This window comes from Hevea brasiliensis, chromosome 15 (assembly GCF_030052815.1).
Source record: "Hevea brasiliensis isolate MT/VB/25A 57/8 chromosome 15, ASM3005281v1, whole genome shotgun sequence".
Taxonomy (NCBI): domain Eukaryota; kingdom Viridiplantae; phylum Streptophyta; class Magnoliopsida; order Malpighiales; family Euphorbiaceae; genus Hevea; species Hevea brasiliensis.
In genome coordinates this window covers 47902494-47914667 of record NC_079507.1, presented here as the reverse complement: position 1 = coordinate 47914667, position 12174 = coordinate 47902494, and the positions used below count along the sequence as shown (strand labels likewise).

The window sequence follows — 12174 nt, the reverse complement described above, 5'->3', positions numbered from 1 at the left end:
ATGGAAAAATGAATGTTTATCTGTGATTTATACATGATTATCACATGAGATGAATGATTGAGAAATGAAATTGAAAAATGTTGAGATTTTGATATTGGAGTTTGAGATGATTGAATATGATTATTGGAAGTATTTTTCACAGGTTCCGAAGAACTGTTTTCTCCATTTTTAGCCGGTACTCTGCCGGATTTTCTATAAAATTTTCGGAACCTCAAATAAATTAATATTTTAACAAATGATTTAAATAGATTATATTTCACAAATTTTGTTCAAAATTATGATGAAAATTAATTAAGATAAAATAGAGTGTTCCGGTACACCGTGTGACATAGCTTACTCGGATATACTGTAGACGGGTAAGGGGTGTCACACATCAAATCCGGTAGGTTTGAGTATAAGTCATTAGATTATTTTGAATTTCAGGATTTTTTTTAAATTTAATTTAAATTAATTCATTTTTTTAATTATTTGAGCTATTTAATTTTTTTATAAATATTTCATTAATTAGAAATAGAATAAAAAATGTATAAATCAATATTATATATATATATATATATATATATTTATTTATAAATGAAATTTACCACTTAAAAAAATAAAATAAAGAATTTTGAAAGATTCAATATTAATTGATGGAATATGTAAATTGATTAAAAGGAGATTACCCAATCTTCTCTTTGACTCTATGTTTTTTCTGAGTCTCATCATATAAATTTCAAATTTAAATATCATATTAAAAGAAAATTTACACCTCGTAAATTATTATTCTTAAAAAATTATCTCAATATCAAAACAATAAAAACTCCGATTCTAAGAAAGGGATTACTTGAGTTATTTAATTCATTTCTATATAAGTGGGATTCATTTTAATTAAAATTTAAAATTTTTATTAATATAATTTTGAAATTAACTCAAATTAATAAATTTTGCATTCGATTATATAAATTGTTGAGTGGATTTTTAATTAAAATTTTAATTTATTAAATTATTTAAATTTTGAAAATTTTAAATTTATATAAATTAAAATAAACTACAAATAATTTAAATTAAATGAATTTAATGAATGATATTAAAATTTCCCACCTCTAATTGCATGGTTTTGCGAAATTCCTCTTTGGTCATTAAACTTCTTAAAATAATTTATACATTTTTGTATAGCTTTTTATAGTAAAAAATTAAAATAAAGGAAGACTCAAATTTAATGATGTCAGCTTATTAATATAATTTTAGCTACCATATTAAATGATATAAGACTATAAAAATAATTGATTTAATTAATAAATCGATTAAAATTTATTTATAATTTATTTATTTATTTTAAAATTATTATTTAATCAAGTAAAATATTTTATTATCTTAATAATTTTTAAAAAAATCTATATTATTCTTATTTTAATAACTACATTACTTAATTATATATTCTTTTTAATAATTTTAATAAATTAAATTACTTTTAAATACTCTTTAATTAAATATTTAAATTATTTAAAAATTAATTTTAATTAATTTTATTAAATAATTAATTATTTATTTTTAATTTAACATACAAATTAAAAAATATATTTTAAATCAAAATTAAAAAATTATTACTTCTGTTTTAATACATATTATGTCTTATAAAATGTCTATATCAACTGATTTATCAATTTTAATTCAAATCAAAAGTCTACTCATCACCTCAACATAATTAAATATAAAATCCAAAACATCAAATACAAATAAAAATTAATAAAATAATTAAAAGAATTACCGTTATTTGTATTCAAGTATCTAATAAGTACATATTGATCTAATTTGGCAATAAAAGGGTAAGAGTTACAACTTTTTAGTACTTGCTTTGCATTTCCAAATACGCAAAGTTCAACCGTTACACAAAAAAGTGCTTTCAATATTTTTAATCTCATGGGATGGACAATATTTTTTTATATATATAATTTTAATTTCTTTAAAAATTATTAAGATTTAAATGTCTACTAAATTATTAAGATTTAAATGTTTACTATCCCATATTATCATATAATTTAAATTTTTTTTAACTCTAACTCTTTAAATTATCCCTTATTACATAACTCATTATTTATATTTCACCCTTTGATTTCATTTGTATAAAAGAATAATAAAAATAATTTTGTTTTTACATTCAATGAAAGAGTAATAGATAGGATAATAATTAGTAGATTATACAATAAGAGGAAATTATCTTTTTTAATATAAAAATAAATAATTTTAGAATAGATAGATTCTTTTTAAATTCAATTTTTATTTTATTTTATACATTCTCAGTAATAATAAATTTTAAAAGAATACTTAATATTTAATCATATAGTATTTATATTTGTATCATAAAAAATTATCTTATTAATTTTTAGAGGTAAAAAAAATTTTAATTAAAGTTAATAAGATAATATTATTATTTTAAATTTAATAATTAATTTAATAATTATTTTACTTAATATTTTTATTTTAAATAATTATATAAATAGTTAATATTAATAATTAATAATTATTAAAATAATTAAAATTATCCAATAAAATTAAAAAATAAAAAAATTAATTAAATTACCTCTTATTGAAATTATAATCTTATAATTTATTTTGCATGAGCAAATTCTTGGTAACATGCCAATCTTTTCCTCTCCGGTGTTACAGAGCCTAAATTTCCCACAAAAAGATATAATTTATATTATAAAATTTTTGGCACAGAAACCAATACAACCCCAGTAGGACACCGCAGAGTTAATAAGATTCCTCTAAAGCTGGATCAAAATTGATGGTTTTTCTGCTTTTAACAACCACACAGTTGAAACCTCCGCTATAAGACTCCTCCCTCCTCTGTCCCTTCAAAAGCTCAATTCTTTTCTCTTCTCTTCTCCCCTCCACCCTTCTATTTGACCCCTAGTCCAACATACTCTTACTAAACAGTCTCACAGATACCCTCCCTCTCCCACTGCCTCTCTACTAGCGCTTTTCTTCTTTCTTTCTTTCTTTCCAATCTCTATACATGCACCTTCTCTAGCAGCGTAGATCTCTCTCCTTCAATGGCAATACACCCGCAAGCTGTTTCTACTGAAGATTGATACTATAGAATCTTTCTTGAGTCAATCCAGTTGTTTCCGGGAGTTTTATTTGATTTCTTGGCCGTTGGAGGGAGGAGAGGGGCTCTGTTTTTGGGGACCAAAATGGCAGCAGAGACTGTAGATACTACCACTACTACTAATACTAGTTCTAAAGCATCATTGCCCGAGGCAGAGAAGAAGAAAGAACAAAGCTTGCCATTTTACCATCTTTTCTCATTTGCTGATAAGTATGATTGGCTGCTTATGATCTCTGGTAGCTTAGGAGCCATTATTCATGGCTCTTCAATGCCAGTCTTTTTCTTGTTGTTTGGTGAAATGGTTAATGGGTTTGGGAAGAACCAATCTGATTTGCCAAAAATGACCCATGAAGTCTCCAAGGTCCGTTAAATTCCATTGCTTTTATATATATATATATATATATATATATATATATATATATATATATATATATATATATATATATATATATTTTTATGCTAATTTTAGATCTGAGAGATCTATCGCTTACTTTTCTTCCTGCCCATTCTTGCGGTGATTGCAGTATGCACTATATTTTGTATATCTTGGCCTTGTTGTGTGCATATCATCATACGCAGGTATGTTTAGTTTTCTTCTTGGTTTTGTTGTTTTATGAACGGGGTTTGTGGTAAATGAATCACAGGGCCACACTTGGTTGGTGCACCACATGGTTCAGAACAGAACAAAATATGATTCGTGTAGCCTGTTCAAATCGGACCGGAGGGCTGCAAAGCTTAGCCCACGTGGTCCATGGACAGACCTTTCGTCCTTTTTCTCCCTTCACAGCTTCACTTGTCAATTTGATCACTTTCCTTTTTCTTCCTATCTCTTAAAACGTTATCTCCACCTGTCTCTTTTCATGGGTTTAATTTGAATGTATACCCTTTTAATATTCCAACCTGATTGTAATTAAACTAATTCTTGTTCTTTGAAATGGTGGAATTAACCAGAGATTGCTTGCTGGATGTACACTGGGGAGAGGCAAGTAGGCACACTGAGGAAGAAGTATCTAGAGGCTGTGTTGAAACAAGATGTTGGGTTCTTTGATACGGATGCAAGAACTGGAGATATTGTCTTTAGTGTCTCAACGGACACTCTTCTTGTCCAAGATGCCATCAGCGAGAAGGTTTTTTTTTTAACAGACTTTTCTGCTATTCTCATCTTGATGATGTTTCTAGTTCATTAATTGCTTCTTGGTTTTGTACTGTTGCGTGTGGGGCAAAATCAATTGTCCCGTTGCGGCTTGGCGTTAAATTGCAGAAAATGCTCATTCTGAATTGAATTAATGCGGGGCCCATGCTAAAATTTGACTAGCGCACGTTAGCAAGGCTGACTTAACGTGCGCCATACTCCCATGTTGGACTTTTGTGATATTGTAGTGGTGGAAATGAGAATTCTTGTGTTTATAATTCATGGTGGATTAGGTTCTCCCAAGAATTTCATGCAGTGTGATACTATTGTTGATGATAGTTTCTTTTTTTGTTCTTAATATACTAATTGTTCGTTAATTTTAGGTGGGGAACTTTATACACTATTTGTCAACATTTCTAGCCGGGCTAGTGGTTGGTTTTGTATCAGCATGGAGGCTAGCACTGCTAAGTGTGGCAGTGATACCAGGAATAGCTTTCGCTGGTGGCTTATATGCTTATACTCTTACTGGTCTCACATCCAAGAGCCGCGAATCCTATGCACAAGCCGGCATAATTGCCGAGCAGGTGAGGTTTAATTTAGAAAAGCTACTTCAATTTGGAAGCTTTGTTGAGGTGATGCTATATTGTTCTTTTTGGGTACTATATGCTTCCTTTTTGGGTACTATATGCTTCCATGTATAGCTTGTCTTGATTCATTCTTTGGATTATGACAAGGAAAACACAGCTGTATTGATATCACGTTAGTTTTTATATTTTGTTAAGCATGGAAAGCTGCAAGCTATGCTGTTGTTGGAAGTGGCACTTTTCTAAGCTTTATCGATTTTCTTTTTATTATTTTTTGCTCCAATTTTGGCTTTTAGACCCTAAATTGTTGCCAAATTGTATCATACGACTGTAGTTACAAAATAATCAAACATATGAACTGCACTAGTTTTCTATGTTCTGCATTCTTTTTGGCTATCTAAATTATCTATCTCGTTGCATAGGCAATTGCGCAAGTTCGGGCAGTTTACTCATACGTTGGAGAGAGCAAAGCCTTAAATTCATATTCAGATGCAATACAAAATACTTTAAAGCTTGGATACAAGGCTGGGATGGCTAAAGGTTTGGGGCTGGGATGTACCTATGGAATAGCTTGCATGTCATGGGCCCTTGTGTTTTGGTATGCTGGTGTTTTTATCAGAAATGGACAGAGTGATGGAGGGAAGGCTTTCACTGCGATTTTCTCTGCCATTGTTGGTGGCATGTAAATATCAAAATACTGAAATGCCAGGATTTAGATTTTTTGATAAATTATGAAATAAGCTTGGTAATAATATAAATGATATTGTCTTTTACAGGAGTTTGGGCCAGTCATTTTCTAATCTTGGGGCATTTAGCAAAGGTAAAGTGGCTGGATATAAGTTGATGGAAATTATTAAGCAAAAGCCTTCCATAATTCAAGACCCCTCTGATGGGAAGTGCTTGCCTGGGGTTAATGGGAACATAGAATTCAAGGATGTAACTTTTAGCTACCCATCAAGGCCAGATGTTATGATATTCCGTGATTTCTCAATCTTCTTTCCTGCTGGAAAGACTGTTGCTGTTGTTGGTGGTAGCGGGTCAGGGAAAAGTACTGTTGTCTCTCTGATAGAGAGGTTTTATGATCCTAATCAGGGTAATTAAGAAGCTTGTCTAAATTGAAAGTTTGAAATTTCACAACAATAGCTGGATGATTTTGCTGATGTTTCTTACTGGTGAGCAGGACAAGTTTTGCTTGATAATGTGGACTTAAAGACCCTGCAACTGAGGTGGTTACGTGATCAGATTGGGTTGGTGAATCAAGAACCTGCGCTCTTTGCAACCACCATACTTGAGAACATTTTGTATGGAAAGCCTGACGCCACAATGGATGGAGTGGAAGCTGCTGCTTCTGCTGCAAATGCACATAGCTTTATTACTTTGCTTCCTAATGGTTATAACACTCAGGTTGGTATATGTAAGAAAAATTAGAGCAAATATGATTTCACTATGATAAGTCATGTAAATATTTTCATTTGATGCTTCACCACTTCAGTAATTCTGACCTTGATTTTTGTGAGAAAAAAAAAAACGGAGAGAATTCATGTTTTGGGTAAACATAATTGCACCTTTTACTGTATCTTGAGGCTACGAATACTTTATGCTGGCCAGGTAGGGGAGCGAGGAGTCCAACTTTCTGGTGGCCAAAAACAAAGAATCGCAATTGCTAGAGCTATGTTGAAGAATCCAAAGATCCTACTTCTTGATGAAGCTACTAGTGCCCTTGATGCAGGCTCTGAAAGCATTGTTCAAGAAGCATTGGACCGTCTCATGGTTGGAAGAACAACCATTGTTGTTGCACATCGACTCTCCACCATTAGAAATGTTGATACAATTGCAGTTATTCAACAAGGGCAAGTTGTTGAGACAGGAACCCATGAAGAACTGATTGCCAAAGGAAGAGCATATGCTTCATTAATCCGATTCCAAGAAATGGCGAGAAATAGAGACTTTGCAAACCCATCAACTCGAAGATCACGCTCATCACGTCTAAGTCATTCACTTTCAACAAAATCTTTAAGTCTCCGGTCTGGCAGTTTACGGAACTTGAGCTATTCATACAGTACTGGTGCTGATGGCCGCATTGAGATGATCTCAAATGCTGAAACTGACCGTAAAAATCCAGCACCAGATGGCTATTTCTGCAGACTACTCAAGTTAAATGCTCCTGAATGGCCATATTCTGTAATGGGTGCTATAGGATCTGTGCTTTCTGGGTTTATTGGTCCAACCTTTGCCATAGTGATGAGCAACATGATTGAGGTTTTCTATTATAGAAATCCTGCCTCAATGGAAAGGAAGACAAAGGAGTATGTTTTCATTTACATTGGCGCTGGACTTTATGCTGTTGTTGCATATTTGATTCAGCATTACTTCTTCAGTATTATGGGAGAGAACCTTACTACAAGAGTGAGAAGAATGATGCTGGCAGGTAAAATTAACTATTTTGTTTTTGCTGTTGTTGTCTCATTATTTTACATTCATTATACTTCAATCTAGGAGTAAATTTCCTGATTATGATTCTCTTTAATTTTTCCTTCAGCAATTCTGAGGAATGAAGTCGGATGGTTCGATGAAGAAGAGCACAACTCGAGCCTTGTTGCAGCTCGATTAGCTACGGATGCTGCTGATGTAAAATCTGCAATAGCCGAGAGAATATCTGTGATACTACAAAACATGACTTCTCTCCTCACTTCATTCATAGTTGCTTTCATAGTGGAATGGAGGGTCTCCCTTCTCATTTTAGCTACCTTCCCTCTTCTTGTCCTTGCCAACTTTGCCCAGGTAAGTTTAGAACCATGCTGTGCTGCAAAAATGCGCAAGCATTCTTTTCTTTTTCTTTTTTGCTTGTCATTCTGATAACCATGTTAGGTGGGGTAATGGGTTTGGTCCAAAACCAATACCCAGCCATAAAGGGCAATTAATATTTTCTTGGGTTCTGCAAGGGCAAAAGGGTAAATAAGAAACTCCCTATTTCATTAATTTTTCTACAGCGGTGTCGGATCTCTGCATCTCCTTTTTTTTTTTTAATCTCTGGAATCTAACCTCCTACCATTAAACGACAAAAGCTAAGAAAATACGTCGTGTCACTCATGTATGAACTGCACATGCTCCCTACAACTCCTCAAAAACCCCAACATAAATATATGTTAATATATTTTAGAGCTCGTGAATAACAGTGAACTATTGTAAAATACAAGATTCCATGCCTAAACCCATCAATTTCCATGCCACTGAGAAAGTGTTCTTTAGTTTATGCCTTCTCGAGTCCATGACCTTTTCTTGGATTTTTAATCCCAGTCAAATCTCATGTCTTGTTTGTTGTTTCTTTCTCTGGACTTTATTTTCTCTCAATCTATGCAGTGTATATATTTATATCAGTTCTAGATATATGAAGTTTCAGTGTTTACCAATTACATTGTATGATACTCCTAGATGGATGCCACCACCGAGCAAGTGTTTCTAAGGGATTCTTGGCCCGTGAATCACATTATTTATGACACATTTATTGGCACAGATTATTATCTTCTGCAGCTTTTCTTTTTAAAAATTTTTCTGGGTATTTTGGTGTTTTCTTTGGAGTGTCGGATGGGTGACAGAGTCAATAGTAGCATGGCAGTGGCTGAGTCACACCCTTTTCTTGCATTATTGTCGTGTTGATCTCTGTGGTCTTGTCGTTTTGAGCGTGAGTCTTGAATTTATGGGGTTTGCAGAATCTGTATTAGTTTTTCAACTGTGTAGGTATGATAGGTCCAGTAGTGACAGTTCTGTCGTTGTATGTAAATTTGCCCATGCGATATGCACAGTGGATAAATTTATTGCTCGAGGATGTACCTCAAATATGCAGTGGTCATAGTCCTATGTGTGCCTTATATGTGTAGGAGTGGACTCTAGCATGATTGGCTCCACTCCTTGTGGGTCCTTGCAGTCTTTATAGAGTTAGCGTACGATCATTTTTTAGATGCTACCAACTATTGATCACTCAAGGACATCAAGGTTCCTTACGTGAATGATAGAAATAAATAAGAACCAAAATTCTAGATTCAGTGACAATCTTTACATGGATGCTTGTCTCTTTTAGGAAGAGACTTTTCAGTTGACCAGTGCAAAACTCGGAAGTTCTTGTGCCAATCATGCTTAAACCATCATTTCTTAATGGGTCTTATTGTTTTAACATCTTAATTTGACAGATCTAAGCTCCTTGGACAATACCTAGAAATGGAATGAGAATACATTATTGAAACTTTATGCAAGGTGTTCCACCAATTTGCATGTCTATGTACTTAATTGGCATAAAATTCTCTGATGCATTGCATTTTAATTAGCAAATTCATAGGTGATTCAATTTCCAGGACGATTGATTATGTTATTTTCTTTGTTACACAGCAACTCTCTCTCAAAGGGTTTGCTGGAGACACAGCCAAGGCCCATGCAAAGACTAGCATGATTGCTGGTGAGGGAGTGAGCAATATTAGAACTGTTGCAGCTTTTAATGCCCAAGATAAAATCCTCTCTCTGTTCTGCTACGAGCTTCGTGTTCCACAGCTTCGCAGCCTACACAGGAGCCAAACATCTGGCCTCCTATTTGGCCTCTCTCAGCTTGCTCTCTATGCATCTGAAGCTCTCATCCTCTGGTATGGTGCTCACCTTGTGGGCAAAGGGGTCTCCACATTCTCAAAGGTTATTAAGGTTTTTGTAGTACTGGTGATCACAGCTAATTCAGTAGCAGAAACTGTTAGCCTTGCTCCAGAGATTATAAGAGGTGGTGAATCTGTCGGTTCTGTATTTTCAGTTTTGGACCGTTCCACCAGGATTGATCCAGATGATCCTGAGGCTGAGCCTGTTGAATCAATGCGTGGGGAGATTGAGCTTAGGCATGTTGATTTTGCATACCCATCACGACCTGATGTACCAGTGTTCAAAGACCTTAGCCTTAGAATACGTGCTGGCCAAAGCCAGGCCCTTGTGGGAGCTAGTGGGTGTGGAAAGAGTTCTGTCATTGCACTGATTGAGCGATTTTATGATCCAACTGCTGGAAAGATTATGATTGATGGGAAGGATATTCGAAGATTGAATTTGAAGTCCCTGAGGCTTAAAATTGGATTAGTGCAACAAGAACCTGCCCTCTTTGCAGCAAGCATTTTTGATAACATTGCCTATGGGAAGGATGGTGCAACCGAAGCTGAAGTAATCGAGGCAGCACGTGCAGCAAATGTGCATGGGTTCGTTAGTGCATTGCCTGATGGGTACAAAACACCAGTTGGTGAAAGAGGAGTTCAGCTCTCTGGAGGACAAAAACAGAGAATTGCAATTGCAAGGGCTGTTCTTAAGGATCCAGCAATACTTTTACTAGATGAGGCTACAAGCGCTCTTGATGCTGAATCAGAATGTGTGCTACAAGAAGCACTTGAGAGGTTAATGAGAGGTCGCACCACAGTTCTTGTAGCTCACCGTTTATCAACCATTAGAGGTGTGGATAGTATTGGAGTAGTGCAAGACGGTCGGATTGTGGAGCAAGGCAGCCATTCCGAATTAATTAGCCGAGTGGATGGGGCATATTCTAGACTCTTGCAGCTACAGCACCATCAAATATGAGTGAGAGGGAAAGAGGGTTTTGATGGAAGCAACATGGCCTTGTTGGTTGGTAATTATGTTTGGGGTCCCATTAACCTTTATGTTTCCATTTTTTTTCTTCTTTTTTTTGAATGATGATGACAGTTGTAGATATGGAATGTGTAGACTATATCTTGAGAACTATCACCCCATTTCCCATGGGGTAGCAAGTGTTATATTATTAAATATCTAATGGTTCATAAGCCTGTTGTCTATCTTGATTGGCGATTGAACTATCTTTTTTCTGGCACGCCTTGCTAAATTTATGATGGTAGTGTGTTCTATCATTGAGCTTGTGTGTTATTCAACTCTGATAAAAAAAAAAGGTAAAAAATTGAAGGCAAAAATTGAGGGTGAATCAATGTGTGTAGTGAACTGGTTCTTCTAAATTTCATTTTCATGTTAATTGTGGATATGTGTAGCTTATATAGATTAACATGTTTTAATAAACTTATTATAATTTTATCATGAGTAAATGAGTGTGTTCTATAACTCAACTGTGTTTGCACTTGTTATTTAACTCTAATTAAAAAAACAAAAAAACTTTTCCCTCCTATTCTTTTAAAAGTCATACTTTGTGGTACCATAAAAGCAAAACTCAGAAGCCCAGTTCCCAATAGAAAACTCTTTTCCCCTAGCTGTTGCTTTCCCAACCGCATGTGTCTGCTAAGGTGGTGTTTTCAGTTGAACATAAAAGGAGCCCATCTTCTTTCCTTTTCCTTTATTATATTTTCTCAGGCCCACATAAATCATAGGGCAATTAAATAGCAACAAGAAGATTTAAAGAATATTTGATTTGATTTATAAGTCAATTAAATTTATTTATGATTAGAAAGTTATAAGTAGATTAATATTTAATTTGATTTATAAATTAATAAATTTATTTAAAAGAAGTCAGAAATCATAAGTAATAATACTTTATTTATAATTTTTCTACTTATTTTAAAATTATACTTTGATTGAATAAAATACTATTGCTTTAATAATTTTTAAAAACATCAATATTATTTTTATTTTAATAACATTTAATTAAATATCATTTTTAATAAATTTAACCAATTAAGTTACTTTTAAACACTTTTTAATCAATCTTTAAGGCCAATAGATTAGTGGCCTATTGGCCAGCACTCCGACCCTCAAGTTAGAGTTTGATCTAGAAATTATGTGGAAGAATGATGAAAAGTTCAACAAAAAACTTTGATAAAGTAAGCGTACCTGATTTATACTTTATTTTGATATTTATAGACTGAAAACTAGAAAGCTATTGAAGTTTACTCCTAGAATCCTTGCATGCTTGGTTGCTATCCTAGTCGCTTGTAAAATTTGCCTCTCCTAGTGACTCATATTATCAATGTTCGGTTGGTTGTTCCTTAGGCCTATTGGATAAGCATCAAATCTCACTATCACTCGGATTGCTTCATCCACATATATGTTTCATTCGGACTAAGTCGAGCCATCTGATGCTTGAGTTAGTCATCCTTGATTGCTTAATTGTGTTGACTCTTTGACCTAGCGCTGACTCTTTGACCGAGCAGTAACTTTTTTACTCGGTTTCAGATGGGTTATATCATAAAGCTGGATTTATTGTTTTCATTTAAAAAAAAATAAAAAAAATTTTGATCCATTAGATTTAATCAAAACCAAATCAAATTGAAATTGAAATTTAAATCACAATCAGAATCGAAATTATAGAACCTTAGGAGCTTATTCAGGTTCATATTCTTGGCAAATCAAAACTAGCAATTCCAAACCAG

At 33.5% G+C, this 12174-nt stretch overlaps 1 protein-coding gene across 1 annotated transcript; it reads left to right on the top strand.

Moving 5' to 3' along the window:
• Nucleotides 1-2629: 2629 nt before the first annotated feature.
• LOC110639240 (ABC transporter B family member 19) lies at nt 2630-10635 on the top strand. Its single transcript, XM_021790103.2, has 10 exons — nt 2630-3455; nt 3619-3673; nt 4046-4221; nt 4610-4810; nt 5233-5492; nt 5587-5903; nt 5991-6214; nt 6419-7238; nt 7350-7591; nt 9194-10635. Exons 1-10 carry the CDS (start codon nt 3180-3182, stop codon nt 10400-10402), a joined length of 3780 nt encoding a protein of 1259 aa, XP_021645795.2. The 5' UTR covers nt 2630-3179; the 3' UTR covers nt 10403-10635.
• The last annotated feature ends 1539 nt before the right edge of the window (nt 10636-12174 follow it).